The 25,195-nt window shown below is 41.7% G+C and overlaps 2 protein-coding genes across 11 annotated transcripts; one reads left to right on the top strand and one right to left on the bottom strand.

Moving 5' to 3' along the window:
* Positions 1-345: 345 nt before the first annotated feature.
* On the bottom strand, positions 346-22,118 carry STYK1 (STY kinase 1). 9 transcript variants are annotated; one of them, XR_015260763.1, is made up of 14 exons: positions 21,934-22,068; positions 18,264-18,377; positions 16,404-16,716; positions 8,876-8,974; positions 8,682-8,786; positions 7,643-7,786; positions 6,419-6,667; positions 5,906-6,087; positions 4,153-4,236; positions 3,700-3,908; positions 3,423-3,463; positions 3,082-3,178; positions 726-1,465; positions 346-623 (listed from the first exon to the last, which is right to left on the bottom strand). XR_015260763.1 is itself a non-coding variant. In XM_086764234.1 (14 exons), the coding sequence occupies exons 5-13, from the start codon at positions 8,746-8,748 to the stop codon at positions 1,261-1,263; spliced, it is 1,278 nt and encodes a 425-aa protein (XP_086620360.1). In that variant the 5' UTR covers positions 8,749-8,786; positions 8,876-8,974; positions 16,404-16,716; positions 18,264-18,377; positions 21,934-22,068; the 3' UTR covers positions 346-898; positions 1,246-1,260. The 9 variants fall into 9 exon arrangements, 8 of the variants coding, with proteins under 8 accessions (XP_086620360.1, XP_086620437.1, XP_086620510.1 ...); XM_086764234.1 differs by having other exon boundaries at positions 346-898; positions 1,246-1,465; XM_086764311.1 differs by having other exon boundaries at positions 346-780; positions 1,246-1,465.
* Positions 22,041-25,177, top strand: SYCE3 (synaptonemal complex central element protein 3). Of its 2 annotated transcripts, none has more exons than XM_086764507.1 (3): positions 22,041-22,178; positions 23,674-23,782; positions 24,876-25,177. In XM_086764507.1, exons 2-3 carry the CDS (start codon positions 23,674-23,676, stop codon positions 25,043-25,045), a joined length of 279 nt encoding a protein of 92 aa, XP_086620633.1. In that variant the 5' UTR covers positions 22,041-22,178; the 3' UTR covers positions 25,046-25,177. The 2 variants fall into 2 exon arrangements, with proteins under 2 accessions (XP_086620633.1, XP_086620702.1); XM_086764576.1 differs by lacking the exon at positions 22,041-22,178 and adding an exon at positions 22,801-23,175.
* Positions 25,178-25,195: the final 18 nt, after the last annotated feature.

Below are 25,195 nucleotides of genomic sequence, written 5' to 3'. Positions count from 1 at the left end.
CTCATGGGTCTAGGTAAGGACAGGGAGATCACTCACCAGTCACCATCACATGCAAAACAGACTCACCTTGGGGAAATTAATTACATTTATTGCCAATCAAAATCAGAGCAGGACAATGAGTAATAAAAACAAATCTTAAAACACTTTCCCCTACTCCTCCCTTCTTCCCAGGCTCAGCTTCATTCCCAATTTTCTCTATGTCCTCTCCTCCAGCAGCACACAGGGATGGGGAATGGGGGTTGCAGTCAATTCATCACATGTTGTCTCTGCCGCTCTTTCGTCCTCACACTCTTCCATTGCTCCAGTACTCCACAAGCTTCTTCAAAGTAGGTCCTTCCCATGGGCTGCAGTTCATTCACTGCTCCAGCGTGGGTCCTTTCCACGCAGCGCAGTCCTTTAGGAACAGACTGGTCCAGCGTGGGTCCCCCATGGGGTCACAAGCCCTGCCAGTAAACCTGCTCCAGTGTGGGCTCCTCTTTCCATGGGTCCACAGGTCCTGCCGCGAGCCTGCTCCAGCACGGGCTTCCACAGGGTCACAGCCTCCTTTGGGCATCCACCTGCTCTGGAGTGGGGTCCTCCACGGGGTGCAGGTGGATCTCTGCTCCTCCATGGGCCTCCATGGGCTGCAAGGGAACAGCTTGCCTCACCATGGTCTTCACCATGGGCTGCAGGGGAATCTCTGCTCCGGCACATGGAGCACCTCCTTGCTCTCCTTCTTCACTGACCTTGGAGTCTGCAGGGCTGTTTCTCTCACATATTCTCACTCCTCTCTTCTGGCTGCTGTTGTGCAATTTTTTACCATTTCTTAAATATGTTATCACAGAGGTGCTACCAATGCCACTGATGGGCTCAGCTTTGGCCAGTGGCAGGTCCGTCTTGGAGCTGGCTGGCACTGTCTCTATTGGACACAGGCAAAGCTTCTGTTGTCTTCTCACAGGAGCCATGCCTGTAGCCTCCCTGCTACCAAAACCTTGCCACGCAAACCCAATACACTCCTTTAACTCAAGTTTCTCATTACATTTTCTACAGCTTCCTAAACCCATTTTGCTCCCAAATGACCACTGACAGAATGATATCAACAGGTTGATTTAATAAAAAAAATGATAATAGTTTGCTGTTTCTGGCATGAAGGAGAGATCTGATATATATAATGTGTTTAAAAAACAAAGGGATCCCTCCCAATATACATACCTCATTCTGAGCTTGCAAAGAAAGGGCAAACTCAGAGATTTTTCCTTTACTAACCTGTGAAAGGGTCCTTCAGAGTACAGTGTATTCACACACTAGACTGTGCACATCAACACCAGCAACATTAGCATAGAGTTCAGGCACCACTGGCTCAGGCACCTGCAGTACTGCATAGTCATTGCTGGTCTTTATAGCTGTTTGTAGGGACTGGATCAGGTCTGTAGGAGAAGGCCGGTCAGTTGCATTCCACTGCCAGCAAGACTTCATGATGCCGTACCTGTAAGACGAAGAAGTAGGGAAGCACTGGGAATGAGAAGTACCAACACAAAGTTTTACTACAGTCAAGTCATCTCATACTTAAAATGTCTAGAGATCTCCTCTTTTTCCGTTTCGTATAAAGTTCTTTCAATGACCCTTTGAAATTTGCAACCACATAACAATATGTGGGGACAAAGGCATGCAGTTGTTTGCCAGGATGTCAACTGTCAGTATGGGAAAAGGCAAAAAGATTGTTTGGCATTTCCTTTTGAAACAGCATTATGGAAGAAAAAGCCTTTGAAAGTCTTCACAAAAGGAAATATAATGCCTTATATCTTCCTCGTGGATGCTTTCTTCATTTCAGGGAGAAGCCCGCAACTTAGAGGACAAAGATTACTCCAGAATAGTCCTGCACCCTGCAGGGAAGCAGTGGAGCAACAAAACGCAAGGGCAAACAAGGAAACAGAAACAAAAGCAATTTTCAAAAGCAGGAAAGAAAGGTTTTGGCAATCAAGGTTTCATGCAGCAGAATCCAGTAAGGAGATGTGGCAGACATGTAAGAACAAGTCTCCTCTTTATTGATGACCTAGACGAGGGGATTGAGTGTACCCTCAGTAAGTTTGCAGATGACACCAAGTTGGGTGGTGGTGTTGATCTGCCTGAGGGTAGGGAGGCCCTTCAGAGGGATCTGGATAGGCTGGATCGCTGGGCAGAGCTGAATGGGATGAGGTTCAACAAGGCCAAGTGTCTGGTCCTGCACTTTGGCCACAATAACCCCATGCAGCGCTACAGGCTCGGAGCTGAGTGGCTGGAGGACTGTGAAGAGGAAAGGGACCTGGGGGTGTTGGTTGATGCTCAGCTGAACGTGAGCCGACAGTGTGCCCAGGTGGCCAAGAGGGCCAACGGCATCCTGGCCTGCATTAGAAATAGTGTGGCCAGCAGGAGCAGGGAGGTAATCATCCCCCTGTATTCGGCACTGGTGAGGCCGCACCTTGAGTATTGTGTTCAGTTTTGGGCCCCTCACTACAAGAAAGACATTGAAGCCCTGGAACGTGTCCAGAGAAGAGCAACAAAGCTGGTGAGGGGTCTGGAGCACAAGTCTTATGAGGAGCGGCTGAGAGAGTTGGGATTGTTTAGTCTGGAGAAGAGGAGGCTCAGGGGAGACCTCATTGCACTCTATAGCTTCCTGAAGGCAGGTTGTGATGAGCAGGGCCTCTCCTCCCAGGCAACAAGCAGGACCCGAGGAAATGGCCACAAGTTGTACCAGAGGAGGTTTAGATTGGACGTGAGGAAAAACTTTTTCTCCCAAAGAGTGGTCAGGCACTGGAATGGCCTGCCCAGGGAGGTGGTGGAGTCGCCGTCCCTGGCAGTGTTCAAGAGGCAGCTTGATGAGAAGCTACAAGATATGGTTTAGTAGCTGTGGCAGCAATGGTAGTGGGAAGACGGTTGGACTAGATGATCTTATAGGTCCCATCCAACCATGTGATTCTATGATTCTATGATTCCTCAGTTAACAGGTTACTGGTTTGTATAGTCTAGACTTAGAGAACTTCTGTAAGATCTAGTTTTGTACGTCTTACTTCCATTTAGCTCTGCAGATCTCAAGTTCAATTCTTCAAAAAGCAAGTGGCTTACATGGCTTGCTGGCAGCTTGAGGGCTGCTTCATAATGTTCTGCCTCTGCAAGTATGATAAGATGTCAGAAGGTGGAACCTCAGGATATGGTGGAGCACCTGTAAGGGCAAAAGGAATATCAGTAGAAAAACTATAAGGTAATGGTTGCAGATAGCAGCTTACATGTAAGAATGCCTTCCTTCCCTACCAAAATTCATTTTTTCCTACCACAATTCACACTGACAAGAAGTCTAACAGAAATTGTCAAGACTTTGCCCAACTTTACATTCTAAAATTTGAGATTTTGAATCTTGTAAATTTGTTGCTTCCTCACATATTTTTGTTATCATTAAATCTTCTTACCTAATGTAATAATTTCATACAATAAAATTCCAAAAGACCATCTGCAAGAAAACAAAACAATATTAAGTTTCCATTTTAGCTAGCTAGCTAGCTTAAATACATACAAACAATTAGGCATGACCTGCAGAAATGAGAAGGTATGAGTTACAAAGTGGAGCATTATGCTGAGACTAAATATGCCTTACTGTGAACTTCAGGACATGATATGATACATAAAGGAGTGAAAGAGATATGCCTGACAGATGGATGAACCTCTAGTCCAAAAATTAAATCATACATGTCTGCCTTGATGCTGGGGGGTTTCTTCAGGAGCCGCTCTGGTGCCTGCCACTTGACTGGCACAATCTGTGTGACTGACTTAGCCCCATATCTCTGAGTTTCATAGGCCAAACCTAAACCACAGAGCTTAGCACTGAAGTTATGATGAAGGAGGACATTCCTGGCAGCAATGTCACCATGAAACAACTTCTTCTGTTCAAGGTAAGCCTGGAAAGTTGGAAAAGAAAGAGGTCATTATAATTTTCAAAGGAATTTTAACTGATATAAATTTTCACTGTCTTCCACACTGTGGAATGTAGGTATATGCTCACGAAAATAACGCAAGCACATTTGGCTCAGTTTTAACGAAGTACATCCTCAGTGCTTAGGCCAAGAAGACTTAGGCCCCCATGCAGATTTGTGTTGCAATCAAGCAAGATGGAAAAAATGCAGCCAATGTGCGCAGACTTACCAGAGCTGCTGCAACCTGCTGTCCAACTTCATACACTTGCCTCTCAGTGAGGTCATAGGGGATACTATCCATTGTCATCACATCCTAGAGACAAAAGTGCAGACCTTGGCTCAAACAAATGTCCTAGCTGCAGGGTACTGGGGAATGTTTCCTTCTAATTTAATAAAATGGATACTGTCTAATCTTATGCTCCACAATTGGTCATAAATTGACTGAAATATAAAGGTACAGGATGGGTGATGTCAACGGATGGATGGTGTGCTGGATAAGATGAGTATGCTAGAGACAACTGGTAGGTAAATTGGAGGGTGGAGAAGAGATTAATAGGTTAAACAGAAATGGGCAGAATTACAGTGGAGAATTATAAGTCATACAGATGAACGAAAGACATATTATAAATTAGAATGACGAGTAGAAATGCATATTTATAACACACAAATAGTTATCTGGTATGACACTAACAGTCCATCTCTCTTACCACCTTGCCTGTAACAGTGACCCTAGGTGGATGCCCAGACAAGAAACGAAGAATAAGGTAAGTAAACAATGTTCTTCATGTGCTGTTTTCCAGTCCCCAACTATTTTCAATTTAAGGACTTCCTGAGATGGTTATGGTTTCAACATGTTCAGTAATCTGTGAAAGGTTATCTTCCGTGAATGTATTCAGTCGTGTCTTGAAACTTTCAGTATCCACAGCAGTCGGTGGCAAGGAATACCACTAGTCAGCTCCCCACTTCATGAAGAACCACTTCCATTTGTTTGTTTTGAACATGTCAATTAACTAGCTTTATTTGCTGCCACCTTGACCTTGTACTGAACAAGATAGCAAGCAATCTCTCCGTATTCAGTGTTCCAGATGTAGAAGAATGATGGATTTATATAGTGACATGTCAGAGTTTTGTTTCTATGCCTTTCTTAATAATGCCTAATATTTGTTTTCTTTTTTTGGCTTGAGTTAACATTTTCATTGGACTGTACATTTTCATACGATCAGACCCATGATTTTACTCCTCACCAGCAATGGATAGCTGGATAAGCCATCATTACATATGTGAAGCTAAGACTGCTTTTTCTACATGTACATAATTTCATTTTTAACTATGCTGAATTTCATCTATTCTTTTTATTGGCGAGTCTCTCAATCTAGGAAGATCCTTCTGCAATTCCCTTGTCTTTACTGGCTAGAATCACTGGCAATCATCATTACCTCACTGTCATCCCATTTTCTAGGTTATTGATACATGCAATGAACAGCACCAGGTCCTAGATGGGTGACCTTCCTCCAGTGCAAGTACCAGCCTTTCACTCTTATGCTCTGTTTCCTGTCTTTTAATCAACTAGTTATCTTTCAGTGACCTTCTCCATGGTGTTGTAACTGCTCTACTTACGAAAGCATTTGGAGTGAGACATTATTTAAAACTTTTTAGAAATTCAGGTAGCTGTATCAACTCTCACTCTTATTCCAGTGCCTGCTATGCCCTTCAAGGAACTCCAGCAGTCTGCAAAGTAGGGCTTAGCTTTACAAAAGTATGTCAGCTTCTCCAAACTATATCATATCAATTGAGATATCCACTAATTCTATTCCAGTTTAGACTTGTGTAGAACTTCTTTGGGGGACGGAAATAGTTCACATTGATATAGAGGGATGCATGAAGAGATAAAAAGAATCATCTGTTACTTATGGATTATGACTTACGGATTGATATGTACCTAAGGAATTAAAGATATTCTATCATCACTTCTTTTGACTCACCTTCCGACACGTCCACAGAAATGTCAACAGGTCACCAAGAGACACATCTTCCATGATCATATAAAGTGGGAACTGGTCTACACAGCATCCAACCAATTCAACCAGGTTCTCATGATGGCCAAGATTTTGATGAAATTTAATTCTTCCCAGGAAATCCTTTATTTCCTGGGGACTAGCCAGGTCTGAAAGAACAACAAAAAAACAAAATCAAACCAAACCAAACTAATGAAAAAAACCCACCAAAAATCCAACCAAAAAAAAAATCCCCAAAACAAACAAACAAAAAAAAACCAAATGGAGGCAGCAAAGAACAGGGCAAGTAGCTTAAAATCAACATGAACAGCAACCTTCTTTAGTCCTACCAAGACACTCCTACCAAAACACCACTCTGACTAGCTAACATGATACTGAACACAGCTTGTTCTTGCCCAGTAATGACTGCAGAGTTCTGCCCCGCATCATGTATTTAATACACAGATCTGTACCAAAGTGGATCCTGGCTATGTGTCTTACCTCGTAAGGCTTTCAATACTACACTCTTAGTCTTCTTGGGGTTCCCAGTTTCCAGCTGTGCTCTGTAGATGCTCCCATAGCAGCCATGTTTTATCAGCTGCAAGGTGCCTGATGAGAGTTTCTCTCGCGGTATCTCCAGTTCTTTCAGAACCAAGGATGCAGAATTTAGCAGGCTCTCCACAGATGTCTCACTCAACTGGATACAGTGGTTCTCTGTTGAGTTGGATTCCTGTTGATTCTTTTCATTTGCTGAAAAAAATCAAATATAATGCATAAAAACAGACAGATGAACTCTTGAAGCAGGTGGCAATACTTGTCCTTCGAACCTCTTTCATTTTTGCTCCATACTGTTTTTTGAAATCCGGACACAGTGAGTAAATGTTACTTTATCTTACTTATTTTGGCCCTTGAAGAGGTGAAGAAATTTATCTCTCACTCTATTTGATGAAAAAGCTGAACAATTCTGGAGATCTCTACTATATTTAACTACATAAACTTTCTAAGTAAGATGCATTTGTACTTGATTCCCATGTGCTGAAGCAACGACCATTTTCTTTTATTACCAGCTACTGGTTGCTATGAAAGTGACATGAACAGGGTGATCTCACAAAGGCTTTATCTTTGTTATCAATTATTTCTCTTAATATAGATTTAAGAGGCTTTTCCCTCTACAAAACCAAAGTAAGTTCAGAACTGAATTTTCATTTCCACACAGCAACATATGTTTGCAGTGCCAACAAATCTATCCCCTCACCAGTTCCTGTTCTGTTTTCTGTTGTCCCCATAGGAAGTGGGAGATGGCAGCTTGAAATTAAATTTCTTAAATGGCAGTATAGGGAATGGATTAACTAAGTGTGATCTACATCAAAATGACCATCATTCATAATTACCCCAGTGAAACTCTCCATGCAGTAGCATCCAGAAGGCTGTTACATAGACACACTTTGCGACTCTCAAGTGATGTTACCACAGTATGTTAATCAGCCTATATGGTATGTTGCTTTAGGTTTTCTCAGATCCATCTATATTGCATATTCCACGACTACTACTGCAAGTGGAGTAAATCAGGGTTCCCAGTTTTTCTAGTGTTCGGTGGACTGCTGAATACCACTCAGGGTCTTCATAAATGCTATTGCCTAACAGCTCAAGCAATGGAGAAATGGGATTGACTTCTGGCCACCAAAATCAACAGTCTTTCCTCTGGTTGAAAAACATTTTTTTTACCTTGGTGTTCAGATGATGATGATTGCTCCTGCTTTGCTCGCAAGCCTCGACAGTGGAGCCAAAGGATCACAGTTAGCACGATGACAAAAAAACCCACAAGGAGAACTGGGACAACAATCACTTCAGTCTGATACTCACGCACAACTACCAGCAGAAAAAGAAAATGGGAAGCCAAGGAATAACCAGCACTGCCTGATGCACATTAGTTCTGTATAACAAAGTAGCTATAACCCATTTCAGTAACTTTCAACTCTAAAAGCATGTGTATCTATCCTCTGCTTCTTTGAATAGCAACCAAACACAGTTAGTGCTACCAACCTATTTTTCAAAGGTGCTGAGTATCTAAATTGCAAGAAACCACTAGGACTACCGCACCTAAGGTCACTTATTCAGATGCCTTAACACAGAGGGTAGGAATTGTAGCCATGTGTATCATCCACCAGTGAAACAGAGCTGGCCCTGGCAGAGGGAGGGAGATGGGAAGGGCTGGATATTACTGTGCCATCACAAATACACATGCAATTACAAGTTCAGTTCCTTTTATTAAAATTATAAGGAGCATTTTAAAGAAAACAAGGTGTGGTCACCTGGTTTGGGTTTGATCAGAAGACATTGCACTTAACAAGGATGTTGCAGGTAACTAAGTCTCTTAGGTCCCCTGATTTGGAGGTGGTGTTATTTTTGCATAGGGCAAGACCACATTTCAGTTCCCAAAGATGACAGAAAGTAATGAAATCGAATCTCACAAGACTGATCCTTCAGGAAGCACCAGCAATCTTAATGACTATATTAGGTCTCATACAAAGTAGAAATACTCTAAAATGGCTAAAATTATGTGAGATCAATCCCACCCCAAAGGCTGCATCCCCTTAAAAGTTCCTATCCTGAGAAACAATGCAGGGAGAGCTCAGTCCAATACTTCCGTGTGGGCTGGGATGCAGGTGGAGGAGGAGAAAGGGCTTGGCCCACGTTTTAGCAAAGCCAGCCTTCCTGCTCAGCATGTGAAAGTCTATTACTTAAAGGAATCTGTGAATCTTACCACATAGCTTGTCATTGCTGTTGCATTCCAGTAGCATGCGTGTGAATCTTTTTACATCCCCTGCCATGTTCAATTACAAGCAAGTAGGTCTCTGACCTCTGTCTTCTGCACAGACACAAAGAATATTAATGAAATTTATCAGGAGGAAGGGTGATTTATGAAGCAACAAGTAAGCTGAATATGGAGCTTTCTACCTCTTATGATCAGTGGTTGTGTGAAGAAGCAGCACTGGGACTTTGAGGCTTACAGAATGGTGCAGGATATCCACTATCAAATCCACTATCCATGGTGGACTGCAAGACCAGAGTGAAATTAAGATTAAGCTTGTTCTACAGTGCTTCACAAGCAACTGGGTAGGCATATGCACAAAAAAAAAAAAAACCCCCATAGTAATTTAAGTTAATTATATTTAAAGAATAGTTAATACACTTCTAGTTAACACACCTCTTACATGACAGAATGGCTCAGCCTTTTATCTTCTGGTCTATAACAAATGAACAGGTTAGCAGCATGTGTACAGAATGTCTGTCATTTTGACTACAGCCCCTGCCACAACCCGTATTTTTACTCCACAAAGACAAGGGAAAAAAAAAAGTCTTGTCATTAGGACACTGCCAGGTGTTAAGGAACATCTAGAACTCTTCTGCATTTGTAGTTGAAAATCCAGAGCCTGTGCAAGCATGCACCTTTCCAGCTGTAATTTCAGCTGTCACTAGCCTAATCCCTTAGCATGTGCAACCATACACCTCCAAAACTTTCTGACTGTGTAAGAGCATTTGTCACGTGTACAACTCTGCTCAGACAACGCTAGATTCACCAGTGATTGTGAATGCCTTTGAGTTGCACCAGGACTGCAGAACAGCTGCAGGCCTCCCAAAACATCCCTGATGTACGGTTTCAGCTGCTCTGCATTTCAGATGACTGAGGATTGAAGTCATAAGATAGGAATAGGCTCTGTCGTGCTGCCTTGATTTACATCAGCAGAGGACCTCGACTACTATTTCTAAATTGCAAAAATCAATGTGGTGAATAGTAATGACTGACAGAAAGGCAAGGCGTGTACATTTAGCCACTGTTTCTTATAAACATTGCAAAAAATTTAAGACTTAACAGCTTCACAAACAGTATATTCTCAACATTTTACAGGCATTGGGACTTTTATCCTGTAAGTATTTACTTTATTTTCAGCTATGGGTTCAAGGCAAGTAACACAATGGCACATGTTAATAATAATATATGGCATTCTTATCAATACTAGTATGATTTTATGGAAGTTGGTGGTGGATGAAACATTAAACAGAATTTGTTCTTGTGCTTAAAATTAAGGGGTGAAATTACACTTTATCAGTTGCACAACAGAGGCAGCAGAAAGAGGAAAATGGAATATATCTGTATTTTAAGATATCACAAAAAGTCTGCTTCCTTTTTAATTTCCTTTGGTTCTTAATATGTTAGCAGATTCACCCATTTTTGCGGTGTGGCTACAACATGAATCCAATTGAAGGAGCAATAATACAGTAGTTAACACCAAGCTTTTCAGGTATACTCTGAAAGCAAGCATACTAAGCCAACCTACCTTGGCTATAACACATACACACTCTTACATACAAATAAACAGGTATCACCATAAGAGGAACAGTTCTAGCCTCTTTCACTCTCAGATACACACAGATATGAAAGACATATATGAACAGATATGATGGCATCACAGGAAAATAGACTTTAGGACCATTAGCCAGCAATCATGTATAATCTGAGTCATAAACAGTTCAAGCTCCATCTTAACACTAGCTAACAACTTTGCTTTGTACAGACAACTAGAAATGCACACTTTTATTTAAATGATGTGCGTGCACCGACATATATAAGCACACACACCAACTTGTACTTACACAGAGAGATGCTCATACAGTCGCAAAGATCCATGGAAAAAGGCTTTGATGGAGCAACCATGTCTAGACTGGTCCCCTGTCCTCAAAAATAAAGATTCCTACCTACTCCAATTTGCACCTTCCATCAGTGATGCCAGTGGGTGGCACCCAAGTTTTCTAACCGTACTCAGGGAAGAACTATAGTATGCAGAAATAAAAACACTGGCAGCCATTGGCGTTTTATTTGTACTGGCACTCCCATTTGTTGCTGTTGCTTATGGAGCCACACAGGTGTTACCACTAGAAGTTTGATTAGGCAAGTCCATTTACATTCTATGTGTCTATTCTCTTGCGAAACTCACAAAGTAGGAAAAGAAGTTGGAAATGCCTTTCAATACTACTTTCCAGGTAGAGACCAAATGAATTCTCATACTTAGCTCTTTCTGCAGCTTACTGACCTAACATTAAAATTACTGCAGTTCCTACATTTCCATCCTCACAACAAGAGCAGTAACTTAGAAATCCACAGATCTGACATTACACATTTAATAAGTTGTTGGTTTTTTTTGCGGTGTACCAGTAGGGGACACATGGAGGTTATGTAGAACTAACACCTTGAATGTACAGGTGCATACCCATCACATAGCAGAACACATATTGGCAGTGCTCATATACTTATTTTATTATATGAAGACAGTTTTCCAGTATCAAGCCAGGATAAGGGGGACAAAAATACATTAATGGGTTCAAAACCTGTGCCTCACTGGAATTCTGATTTTCTTTGTCTGTATGTTACATTGTAGCACAACCAGTGCTGTCTAGATCATAAGCACATGAGAACATATTCTGTATTACTTAAATTTAGAACTTGCATTGAATAATTTGCACAATCACAAGTAAATGTCAGCTTAGTTATCTCAGTGGTTTTTTATTACGCTTTTACATACATTGAAATCCACTCACTGGTATTCTTGAATCTTCATTTCTCTTCATCGTTTACATTCAAAACCATGTTTGCTTCAACAGTCTGCTCTCCTTACCTGGGCCTATCTGATCTTCCAGATTACTCTGACTTCTTCCTCCTTCAGTTAAGACTTATTATTTTTGCTCTTTACACAAAACCTGGCACTTTCCTTTTTCTGTTGGACATCCATTTTTTTCATCAAGTCCTCTATTGTGCAGCACATTGATGTGACTTAACACTTTATTTAAGAAAAGTACTTGGCAGTGCAATAAAAAAATCAAACACAACAGGTACTAACCACAGTACTAGGCCACTCTTTCTTCAGAACGCCAAGGCTCAAGGTAAGGGTGGTATGTTTCTGCTCAGTTTCAGACTCCAAAGCCTTCCTGAAAGACACCTTCCCTTTGATAATAGTGACCAGAAAGCAAATGAGCTTTTCTAGAACAAAGCATCTCAACACAAGAGATTGAATGGGAGCAACAAGGGGCTGTGAAGGTCTCTGTAAACAAGTTTTGAAAAGGCACTTGTTCCCCTGGCCAGAGCTCAGAAAGAGCGAACAGGCTTTTCACTAAACAGATTTGGAGAGATGTGGGAGCTTTTGCCATGGCAGAAGGAAATTAATATGAATCAACACAGACACAATGGCCTAGAAGGCAATGCTCAATGTATTATTAACAATGTTCAGATACTACACAGTTCAAATCAGACTGCAACAACGAGGGCAATCAAGCCTTTCTTTGACTAATACCTGAATTAAAAGCCCCATGTTCAGGCTAAATATACAACAAAGACCATGGTATTTAGAAATAGCAGTGGCTGCCCTTATGCAATGAGAGATACATAGTAAAACCTGAGCAGAAGCTAACCTACAGTCAATGGCATTTGCAAACTGCTACTAGCAGACTACTTGGCGAACCATGCGAGGCACAGCAGTTTCACGGGCCAGCAACAGTGCCAGGTTAATTAGCCCCAATATCTGCCCTACATGGACATTTACAACTCCTCTGTGCACTTACTGCATCCTCTGTTTGCCAACAGGATGAACACTGGGGAAAAAGGTGGTGTTTTGTTTTCAGCCATGTTTGTTTGCCAAGCTGATCTGCTGCCCCGACAATTTAGACAAAGCACAGAGGGCCACACAGGGACGGGAGTAAGTAGGTAAAAGATGGCAGATGTGGGGGGTGCTTAAACTAGTTCAGGAAGCCCCAATATTGTATATGAATATGGTTTTGTGAGCTGAATTAAGTGATCACCAATGCCAAAAGAAAGAAGTATCTCTTCTCTCTGCTCTTCTCCACTCCTTGTTTCACTTCCAGCTGTGCAACTGATCACATGGTAAAATGATTCAAACCACTAGGCCAGCAGGAAAAATTAACCTTTTCTTTTGCCATAGTAATTTCCTGCCATTTTAGTAAGTGGTATTAGTTCACCAAGCAATTCAACAAGTGCCAGAACAGGCCTGAGGAAGTGGCACGAGCACAAATCCAGAAGCAGGAAAATGGATCCCCCACTATCAAGGGCAGTAAATGGTTAATTCGTCTAAAGCTGTATTGTGAAACCATTCCCTGTGGCAGCACAGATGCACAGGGTTTGATTTTTCCAGTCCCCCTGTCATTCTTTCCCTCATGTATACTGTCCCCTTAGCGCTAGCACAAGCATTCACATGGCAATGCGGTAAACTGGATCAGGAAGGTGATCTGCCCTAAAATAACCAATCCTCTCTTGCATTTTATGGACTTACATTTCTCATCAGGCTCAATTTATGCTATTTAAAGTGTGAGGACATAAGAGTCAAGAAGCCTGAGTGACAGACTTTGTGGTGAAGACTGAAAATAAGTTGAATTACAAAGTCTTACATGTCCATGGAATATCTGGGAACAGATGACTTGAGAACTGCACGCACAGAAACTGCCTGCTGCTTGCTCCTGCCATGTTCAGGAAAATAAGATGTTGTGCATATTTATGGTAAATACATAGTTTTACAGGTGAATATGTCTGACTTGGGAACTAACATCAGTTCCCATCATCAGTGCAAACGTGTAAATCCTTGATTACTGATAAGCTATTCTGTCTAAAGAAACAGCTGATTAAGTTAAATAAATATGATAAAAATAAAGGCTAAGATTCATTTGGATCTTCATTAGGCCTTTTAAACTGTGCTATGAGCTGATATGGAAGTTAATGTAATTATTTCTCCAGACTTCCTGGCCTGCATTAACTACACACCACTTTATCATAAAAATATTCTCACAGGCGTTTTTCATGCACTGATTGTGAGGACAAAATGTCGTACGACTACAGGCACGTGAAGAACAGCTAACTCACTTCAGCCCAGCATACTGCTTGACTGATAAAACAATGACAAAACAAATCATTTAACCATGACATATCTATTTAATTTTTTCCAGTGGCAGAACTATACTCTCAAGCTTTTCCAGTCACAATTTCTGTACTGCTTTCATTATTTTCCTTCTCTTTTATATGACCTTTGAACATTAGCCACCAGTCAAGGCTTAGGCAACCATTATGCACAAGTGCACTGCCCTGGCTGTGCAGTCAAAACCGAGGGGAACCATCAGGGAATTGCAGGAACCAAAATGGCAGTGAAACCACGATGTGTGGACTCAGGACAGCCGAGCAGTTGTGGACACTGAATGTGAGAGAAGAGGGAGAAGAAAAGCACCATAGAAAAGCAAATAGTGAAACAGAAATTTCTTCCTTTGTAATGTCCACCATTTTACTAAAAGCAGCATACAAAACAAATAAAAACCAAGTCCCACAAGTTTCAAGCCTAACAACTTGATGCCATTAAGAACATATTTCTACAAAAAGCTATGTATTTGTTAGACTATATATCTTCTGCCTTCAGAAGACCTTAGTGACTACGTAAAACACCCTGGCAGATCATGATGTATTTGCAAGGTTTCCTTGGGCATTGAGTCATGTCACCATAAGGCACACATGGGCTACAAGCAGCATCTCCACCTGTGTAGAATGGGAAATTCCGACCGGTCAACCCAAGTTATAACATACTAAAGCCACCTCCTTTCTGTCTTGAACAAGGATTACTGATAATATGCTTGTTGTACTGGCTGTTATAATGTCTCAGCTATAACTGGTACTCTTAACTCACTTTTGCAACAGCTGGTAACCATAACATCCTATAAAAAAACAATGTGTTTCAAAAAATCACGTACAGTGACTCAATATTTTCTCTTGGTCCACAATTAGAAGTAGTACCTGAACATCAAACCTAGGCTACCTACTACTGAAGCATATTCAAGGAGTGAAAGAAAATCAAGCTAACCACTTCTGAAGAGCTAGACCATGGAGAAAACAGCAAATAATGAGATCCACACTGCCATTTGAGCAGGTGAAACTTGACATCATCTCAAGGGAGCAGAAAAAACAGGCAAAGTCAGCAGTCACTGCTGCATTGAGAAATATGAGTCAGGAGGACTCTGCACTGCTGTGCTTTTATGCTAACAAGGTTAGTCCAAACTGGCACCATATCAGTAAAGACATGCAAGTTCTCATGGTGCTAATTTTTGCTTAAACTTAGATCAGCTCACAAAAATTAATTTATTTGTTCAGTGTGAGGAAATCTGAGTACAGAAGTCTTGAAATGGTGCAGAAACTGAATGGTGATTAAGACAAAATTTTTTTTTCTAATGCAAACACAGCTTACTATAGTTTTTGAAAAGTTAACACCTATCTTGGTCACACTCCCCTTGAATTAAGGCCAGGAAAAGTTATTCCGCAAAGATAATCTGCAAAATAAAAGTTAAAATAATTTTTTTTAAAGTAAGGAATACCTTAAGCTCTTAGTGAGCAGGCTGTTTGGAATATGAAGTCTAGAGACCAGACTCTCAACAGCACACTCTTACCTATTACTTCCTTTTGTGTAGTCAAAAGCATACACTACTTTTGAAAATGCCAGCCATTCTGTCTCTTTCTTACTGACTGAACTCTGATTTTGGTGGCAGCCACCAGTACTAAGCCTGTATCAAACCCTAGCACAAACTAAATACAGATAATGCCGAAAAACTGTGATGGCAAAAACTGCGACAGGACATAAGGAGGAGTTTTTCAAAGGACCATGTATACATGTATCTCTTGTAAAAAATACTGTGTGATAAAAATACTGCATGATATCACATTGCTGCATAATGGCTTAAGAAACGGAACACGAATCTGCTTTCATAAATGCACAGCCACAAGGAAACTGCGCTGAGGCTGTGTACACAACTTTAGCTTCACAATTTCCTAACTTTTGGATGTTTCTTGGTGCATTTAACATAGATATTGTTTATAATCTAATCAGGACCTCATGCACACACAGATACATGCAAGCAGGTAAACACATAGAGAAAATCTAGATATCTGCACCACTTTGGAGTAGAGTTAGCTTCCTTACAATCAAGCACCAGTGAGGGAAGTCAAATGCTAATTAGTTCTGAATCCAGCCCCAGGCATGTATTACTTAACCAAACACTGTACATATTTATACACACATGCATAGCATCACCCTGCCTTGTTTCAGTGAACTGAGGCTAATTTTATATGAAACTTATTTCCTTTGTTATTTTCTTCCTGTTTAAAATGTGCTTAGGAATTATTTTGTTTGAATCAACCGGCATGTATAGGACATATGTCTTTTTTTTTTCTCATACCCCAACACCATTCACGGTCACAGAAACCTATTACTATAAGTAACTTCAATACAAGCAGTAAGTACATGCACAGATGTATATATATACATACACAGCCGTATATACTTTATGGTACAGCTGTATCCTACTTCAGGTCACATTTATGTTATTAAAAGTCTTTTTAAAAATTAAACATTCATTAGCTAATCTTCTAGCAGCGTTTTTTCTCACTTACCTGAATTACACCACTTCTCTTGCCCTGTGGTAGTCTTTTCCTGAACTTTGCCTGCTGCCAGTTCCCAGTTTCACTAAGGCCACTCCTGATAATGCCGATGGTGTTACCTTGTGTGCGTGTAATTCTTATGACTAAGTTCCTTCTCACTGGTTTTCCTACCCCAGACCTGCCCAGCTTCAATTCTTTACTCGTCAAGATCTTCTCAGCTGTCTCCCCAGGGAGATCGCGTGAGTGTAAACCCAACACACAAGCTGGCAGGTAGGCACACACTTGTAAAACGGGTCTGCCTGGCTTCCACACACGAGCTGCTCACCTGCAACGACAGAGACAGACAAAAGCAAAGAGTCCTTGGGTGGGGACCTGGAGTGTAATTTGAAAGGCAGGCAAACACAGATCAAGAGGAATAAGCTAACGTAACAATCAGAAATCACACACTTAGAGGTTTACATTTAGAAAAAAACAGATTCTTGGAACAGAAAATCTGTACAGAACTCCTAAGACTCCAGATGCCAAAAAAGCTTTCTATCAGGAACACAATCCACACATGAAGAAAGCTAGAAAAGATTAATAACACCAAAACATGCTACAACACACAGCAGCAATGCAGGCTTTTTTCATGTTCCACCTTGCTTTTTTCATGTTCCACCTTGCTTGTTCATACCCTTCCTGCTCAGGCTGTCCATGCATTCTGACAGCATTTTCCAGCCCTGCCATCAGCTCTTCCCCATCCTTTCCTCCCAATAGTCCAGCCTGGAGCTCCCACACAGCCCTGGCAACAACACTCCCTTACACACCCTCTTCAAATCCATCCTGAGCTCCCTAACCAGACTGGATAATATTCTTGAACTTGTTCTGTGACCTTTTCCTGCTACAATGCCCTTGGGGTCACCTCTGTGCTCTGCAGGTACCCTCAGTCCCCAGCAGCTGTGCAGCGCAATCTTCACTGCACATCAGTTCCTCAGCATTTTAGCTCTGGGGACTTTATTCCCACTCAACCTGTGTACGCGGGTCCCACCGTTGGCTGGTAGGCTCTCCTTATTAGCTCAAAGATTGACCTCTCCTATCACTGGAAAATCTTGTGTTAAGAGTTTCAGATTCCTGACTCCTGGTTATATGAGTCCATGCAAGATTATTTGCTTACCTACTTCATGTAAGTGGGAGGCAGTTGTATTACAAGAGGAAACAACATGAGACCTATTATTGAGAGACAAAGTTCATTAAACAGTCAACAACACGACGCAGGTGGCTCTGGGAAGATATGATCTCTGCCAACTGTTGGAGCAAAATTTACCTACTCCTGTTAACACTTTGCTGCTGCATATATTATTTTGTTGTGGGGAAATCTGAGTTGTGGTAGAGGCAATAGCTTTAAATACTGAAACACAACAGTCAATTTATCCATAAGAGAGACTACAAATCAATAGATATATCTACACCAGTACATTCCAAGCCTCTCTCTGGGATTATGCTTCTACCTGGTGTTTACTGTACATGTGTGCAAAATGGTGAAAACCAGGAGTGGTTTTCTTCATTGCTTGATCTCTCTATAGAAACTGGCAGAAGTGGGCAAAATAGTATTAGTGCAATAGCTCTGTGATGTGGACATTTATCCCCTGAGAAACCAGGAGAGATATCTTCTAGACTGAAAATTTCTTAAGTTAGAAAGATCACTACAGCTGCAGAATGTAGGCTCAGACCCAGCTTTCAGCTTTCCTCTTATCCGAGTACTTACTTGCAAAGTATTTTCTCCATGAAGGAGCAGGGGATCTGTCCTATATCCCATTCCCCATTAAAAAGTGGCTAAAATGCAAAGGACAGTTCATCATTTAAATGAGTTCTTTACTGAAATGTGTTACTTACCACAAGCACCTTCGCCAAGGGCAGCTGGGGGAATCTATTCAGATTCCTGTTTAAAAATATAATTGGCAGTCTTCCTCCTTTTCCTCCTTCTTTCACAGTTTCTACAGCCCTCAACTGTAGAAGAAGGAGTGGGAAAGGCAAATGGTTGATATTCAAGGTATGCATATGCAAAAACAAAAGCAGCAACCACTACTGCTTTCAGTTTCCCCAGTTAATGTGCCTGCTGTGCTCCTATTCTGATTGGTTGGAGAAGATAATTCAATGGTTCAGAGTTCTGGCCTCAGGCTATATAATCTTCCTCACTGATCCACAAGCTCCTCTCCCTGTTTAGTTAAGGGACAGCAGTCATTTATTGTCATGTTTTGTCCTGTGAAAAACAAACTTCTCCTGCTAGAAGTCTTGTATTGTGTGCACATCACAAAGAAAAAAACTGCATGTTTAAATGCTTCTGTTTTTCTGTTTTTTTTTCCTTAGCAAGTATGATTAGCCACATTGAAAGGCAGTCCTATTAACAAAAATGTCCTCTTTATCTCCAAGACAGCTATGGCGCACCTAGCAACCATCCAAACCACACAACAGTTGTTCAGTAGCCTCAAGATGTGTTTCTGCGACTAAGCAGCAATTCAACCACAAACCATTCAGTCTTTGTCCTACATGCCAAGACTGCTAAAAACAGTGCTAATTTTGCCGTTCAACTTCCAAAAGGTAAGCATACTCCAAGTAACTGCTGCTGGACCAGGAAAAGTAGGCTTCAGATGAAAGGATGTGCTTCTTAAATCATTATGATATTCACTTTTTCTGCAGTAATTTAGAGGTGGTAAGGTCTCTGACTTATTTTCACATCCTAATGTAAAATTTAAAACTGTGACTTCTAGCTGATAGACCATGACTGATCTTTTGATCAGCCTAAGCCTGCAGAGGTTGAAAGGCTCAGTACCTGCTCTTTTGTTTCTGCAGGCCAGGCATTCATCCCCAAACGGGGTAAGAATCAAAAGAATCAAAACAGATGATCTAGAAATGAAAGAAAAATTCCCATCATTATCACAAGTCTCTGTTCTGCCTCATGAGCTTTGCCTCTTAAGATGGGCAGGTCTTCTGTCTTGAGAAAAATTTATTTCCTTGTTTAGTCACTGGTTTGCTAAGCCCTCTCTTCTCAAACCAGATGCTCGGAAAAGATCCTAAAGGTTGGTTAGATGCTATAAGTAGGCTACAGTACAGTTTTCCCCTTTGGTTTCTTTGACAGATTTTCCAGGCCCAGAAGCTGGGATTCATTCGACACAGCTGAAAAACTAAGTTATGCTCATAGCTGCCTAGGTTCTCTGTATAGTTAATACAAGGTCATAAGAACTTTTGTGAACTATTTCAAGTACTAAAATCCTCTCTCCCTACACCAACATCACAAGTATAACATAGCTCCTGATTTACATGTCTGGTCAAATGTCAGAAGTTAGATGCCATATACTGGGCTAATTCTGCTGTCTTCTTCAAAGAAATAACTTCCCAGATCAGGAGCTCTTTGGGCTCCCCATATGAGTACTCATCTGCACTGTAACTCGGTAGCTTGGCCTCCGCCTCTCCCCCAACTCCAGGGCTGACAGATGAACTGTTAGACTGTAAGCTAGGTGCAGCACATATCACATGCATTCAGTTCAGCTCTGCGTAATTCCTGAGTGCTCTTGTCCTTAGCAACTAAGATCCTGAGCACATGTATGCATATTCCTCTGTTACTTTTACCTTTTCTCTTTCAGTTTCTTACATTCTTTTTGTTAAAGATACGAATTTTCCTTTTCAGTTCCTGCTCTTTGCCACCACATTTTTACACTGTTCACATGTTCCAGTGAGAACCCAACAGCTCCTCTTCGCAAAACCTAGAACTTGGTGAACAGACCTATAGTGACCTAAACACCCAGTCTCAAGATGGAATAAATTGCAAGGCTTCACACATAAAGAACCAGAGGTGCCAGCTACTCCCCGGGAAAGGATGCCCATAGAGACCTTAGAAGAACTAGAAAGTATATATATCACAAGAGCTGTAACATTGTTACACAAAAATGCATTTAAGAACTATTCAATTTAATAACATAATTTCTAAACCTGTAATTCACCCTCTAACACACTGCTGTGTCCTAATTACAGAGGAGAAGAATCACAAACAAACCAAGACATGTTGAAACAAAACATGCTCCTGTCTGCCAGTGTCACTGGAAATGGATTTTAGCATATTTACTATGATGCAGTAGCAAGGTGGTTGCTAAGCAATTGGAATTACATGTATAAACACAAGGTATCTGCTGCCTAGGATTTCACAGAGTATGCAGTATTAAAAAGCAACACCACTAGACCAAAAATCAGCCTCCTAACCATATATACACACATGTACAGCAAGAAGACAGCATCTGGGGACAGCTTAAAGGCACAGAATTTAGGAGTTGGGGTTACCTAAGAAATGACTGTGCCACCTCAAACCAATGGTCATCAGTACTATGCCTCAGATGGCTGGCAGTGAGAGTGCCTAGGGAAAAAAAAAAGACTATAAAAACATAAAATGATACTTCTTTTAACACTTTGCCCAGCTTTCAGCAGCCTGTGGTTCAAGGATTTACTTAGCCAAATACATCTTACTTCATAAGCATTGAAGGATTTTGTTCAACTGCTTTTGAACTCCTGAAAAACTTTAGCAGCACAGATCTGTGAGACAAATTCCTCAGCATTCATATAATTTGAGTGAATAAATACTTCATTTTGTTTGTTTTGAAGACTGATCACCATCTTCAAATCAGCTACTCAGCAGCAAAATGAGTGGTGATAGCAAGAGATGAGTAAGTTTCATGAATGATAAGAATACTAATATACTCAATCATTCAAAAACAGGACTAAGTTTGTGTTTGTGTGGATGAAAAAGGAGAACAAGAGACAGCCCAAACCACTTAAGATTTGGATATTGATCTGGAATGGGACGTGATTTGCGGCATAAGTAATTCAGAGAAGGTACTTGATTCTCACCCTGCTATATACCAGATAATTCCTAGTATTAGCAGACTCTTGACAAACTTGAATCTTGTTGCTCAGCCATCAGAAAATTTCTAACCCTTATTTGCCTATTCCTGCAAAAATCTTCTCTCATCTTTTTTTTTTTTTTTATGAAGACAAAGATCATAGAATCCCAGCACAGTTTGGGCTGGAAGGAACTTTCAAAGACCACCTAGTCCAATCCCTCTGCCGTGGGCAGGAACACCTACCACCAGATCAGGCCACTCAAAGCCCCATCCAACCTGACCTTGAACACTTTCAGGGATGGGGCATCCACAACTTCTCAGGTCAACCTGCTCCAGTGTCTCACCACCCTCACTGTAAAGAATTTTTTCCTTTTATCCAATCTAAACCTAGTCTCTTCTAGCTTAAAAGCATTGTCCTTTGGCCTGTTCACTACAGTCCCTGGTCTGAAGTCTCTCTCCGTCGTGCAGGCAGTAAGATGGACCCCCTCCCCACTCTCAAAGTGCAGAGGCACTTGGGCTCAAGACCTAATTTTTGTGTTACGTTCAGGACAGCTCCTGAAACAACAGGCCATCTGGTGGGACCGATCTTGCCACAGCTTCAATTGCCGGCAGCTGGCCGTGACCCTGGGGCAGGCAGTGAAGGAGGGTGCGGGGAGGCCCCGCAGCGGGCTCACCTAAAGAGGCTACACATCCCAGGGGGGAGCTGAGGGGCCGCCAGAGGGGCCGTGAGCAGGGCCAGGGTGTTACCTCCCGTTGTCCAGCCTCCAGGGAAGGGCAACTACAGCACCGCGACACGCTGGGGTCGAGGCGCTGCCCAGAAGGCCCGGCCAGCCCCAGAGGCCAGAGGGGTGGCCAGGCCGGCTGAGAGGCCCGCAGCCGTGCCGCGACCCAGGACGGGCTGCGGGTGCGCTGGAAGGAGGTGGGTGGCGGGACACAGAGCCGTGTCGCAGTCCGGCCCGCAGCACCCGTGTCGTTCCCCTTCCGGTCCCTCGGCCGCCTAACTCCTCACCCAAGCGCTTGTTTTCGTGAAACATAGAATTAATCGAGTGCGGGAGCCTCGGAGGCAGAGCGGGCACGAGACGATAGGGAAGACGGAACAGCGAGTTTTTGTGTCCCGTTCCCGCCCGCTCCTCTCCCCGCCCCCGCTGGCGACAGCCGCGGGGCCCGTGAGGCGGGCGGCGAGCTCGGGGTCGGGGGGTGGCGGGGGGCGGAGAGCGGGTGGCGGGTGGCGGGGGGGGTGGTGGCTATGCAGGCCGGTGGCAGGGAACGGGCGGCCTCCGGACGGAGCGGGCTGGTTGCGGGTGGGCGACGGGCGCCCTCTGAGGGCGGCTCTCCGAACGGCCTTCGGGCTTGGCCCAGCTGTCCCCCGGCGCCCTGGGCGGAGTGCCGCACTGGTGGGGGTGAAAGTGCGCCCGCCACGTGGTACAACAAGGGGTGGGGGGGTTTTGAGGGCTCTGGGGTGAAGGGTTTCCCGGCACGCAGTTCCCTAATGAAACGGGTTGTGTGGCGGAGAGCCGTGAAGAGCCAGCATCTTGATATGGCTTGGGATTGCTTTAAAATGCTGTAAAGCCATTATAAACCCTCACATTCCTTCCACATTTCTCAGCAATAAAAAATGGCAGATGGATACCCACTGAGTTTGAGAAATCACATGTAAAAAGAAAAGGAAAAAGCTGACAAAAACTACGCCTGCTGCGTGATGTGTGTAGTCACTCCAGTGAAGCTCTTCTATCTCCTTCACAGTTTTGTCCCATCCATCGGCGGTTTTCAGAAAAGCAATTAAAAGCAAGGCTGTGCGTTACATTTTTGGTTAATATCAAGGTTCTGAAACTTTTAATTGCATACATTTGGGCTCTATATTTTTGCCCCAAGCAATTTTGCTTCCTGAAATTTTACTGACTACAACTTAAGCAGAGGTTAGTAAATCATAAACACTTAGCTGCTTGCATCATGGCAGAACTTAGTGTATGTAGTTACTTGGCTGTAGCATGCAAGCGTGAAATAGTGGATGCAAATGGGGATTTTACAACTAACTTTGAAAATTAGGAATTGCCCTATGTATTTGGGAGAGAAGCTTGAAGACAACTGTAACAGAATAGATAAAATTTTCTCATTAAGTGTTTGCACAGCAATCTTTGTTATGACTGATACCAAAATCTTTATTTGGCACAAACACAGCATATTTGAGTGTAATTCTTTCTACTTAAATTAATTCCAAAATGGATTGAAAATAGTATGCAGCATACAGGTGATGACTTGTAACTTTAAGGTCAGATTCTTTATGAATTCATATGTAAATGGAATATTTTTTTACATATTGGGTTTTTAAAATTTATTACGTTACTTTCTCTTGACTGTGAAAATAAACTCACTTCAAAGTAAAATAGAGTATGAAATTCCTATTTTCCTTGTAGATGGCCAAATCAGAACCTCAGCAAGGAAACAACGATAACATGGTAAAGATAGTGGAGGATCTGAACAGTGACTTAGAAAAACTTCTGGAGGAAATGGAAAAGCTAACAGGTATAGGTCTTTATTAAGAATTGTATGGATTTGTCTACTTGAAGACACTGAAGGTTTATTATTTGTATTTATTGCTGTAAACTTCCATGTGATAGAAATGTAAATGGAACCAATCACCATCAACTAATGCCCTAATTTGCTGGGAGAAAGTCTGCAAATAATGTAGAAGTTTCAGATGGCTAAGAACTGAAAATTAATAGGTGATGGAGGCTCAGTTCAGATTGGTGGTTGAAAACAGAAATAATCCTAAAGTATTTAATTTACAATTATTAAAACATATATATAAAATTAGATTTAATTCTGAAAAACAGTGGGATACATAGTACCTTTCAGATCACTGTATAACGTGTTAAATTCCTCAGCTAGACTAAAGACTCCTCTGCAAATTAAATCTTAGTCCTATATGGGTGGCAAGGATTGCATATTCCTCTGCATGTTCTGCAACAATTTTATCAGAAACTATGTGCAACTAACAAGAATAGATGGAAACTGTTAATTAAACTATTTGCAATTAGACACAATTTATGAGTGTCATTAAGAAAACCACAGTCAATTTATGGTAAAACAAAAGGGAAAGTATGAATAAAGTGCTAAAATAATTTGCTCTGCTTTATCAGATACTCATTATTTCAAAACCAATTTCATTATTTAGGTTGTTCTTATAATCTTCCATCTCTATGCTATGACCTCCTTGATCTTACTCTTCCTCACCTGACACAAGCCTCCTGACTAACTGGTCTGGAGAGAGGATTCTTTGGTTCATTTATTTTAAAACAGTCTGTTGAACATTTCTTTTTTATTACCTATTTTGTGGTATTTTCTAGGTAAAAGTGTCTATCTCCGTTTTGTAATCTACATCAGTATACATCCATTCTGAAGTATTTTGAGACATTTATAAAGAAGTAATACTGAGCAGTCTTTTATGTAATCTTGAGTATTACTGCGGACAGCATCCACTTTTATTTTACAGCAGGTCTTCTTTGATGTAACATCTGGACTGATAATAATTAATGTCTTTTATTTGTTTATTGAACCAGCCATTGCTTTTGTTTAGCTGTAATTCCTGGCTTGGTACTCTCTGTTGGGTTTATAGTGCAGGCAACCTGGATGGCATATGACATGGTAGTCATACGTACCAACCCAGACCTGGCCAGCTCCATGAGGCGTTTAGAAGATGCCTTCCTGAGTTGCAAAGAAGAGATGGCGAAGAAATGGCAAGAGGTGCCAGTGGAATCTAAAGATGAAGAGCAAAAGAAGGAATAAATTGAATTCAGTCATGCTGGCAGAACTACATCCCTTGGAAAAACAGTCTTTTTGTTTTCCAGGGTGGAGGTTTCACAGACACTATGGAAAATGGATTGGCTTTCATCTCTCTAAGAACTACTTATGTGTACACATCTATGCAAGTATTTT

The sequence above is a fragment of the Chlamydotis macqueenii genome, chromosome 1 (genome assembly GCF_036417535.1).
Source record: "Chlamydotis macqueenii isolate bChlMac1 chromosome 1, bChlMac1.mat, whole genome shotgun sequence".
Classification (NCBI taxonomy): domain Eukaryota; kingdom Metazoa; phylum Chordata; class Aves; order Otidiformes; family Otididae; genus Chlamydotis; species Chlamydotis macqueenii.
Note: the sequence above shows the minus strand (reverse complement) of the source record. Positions and strands in the feature narration are given on the sequence as shown.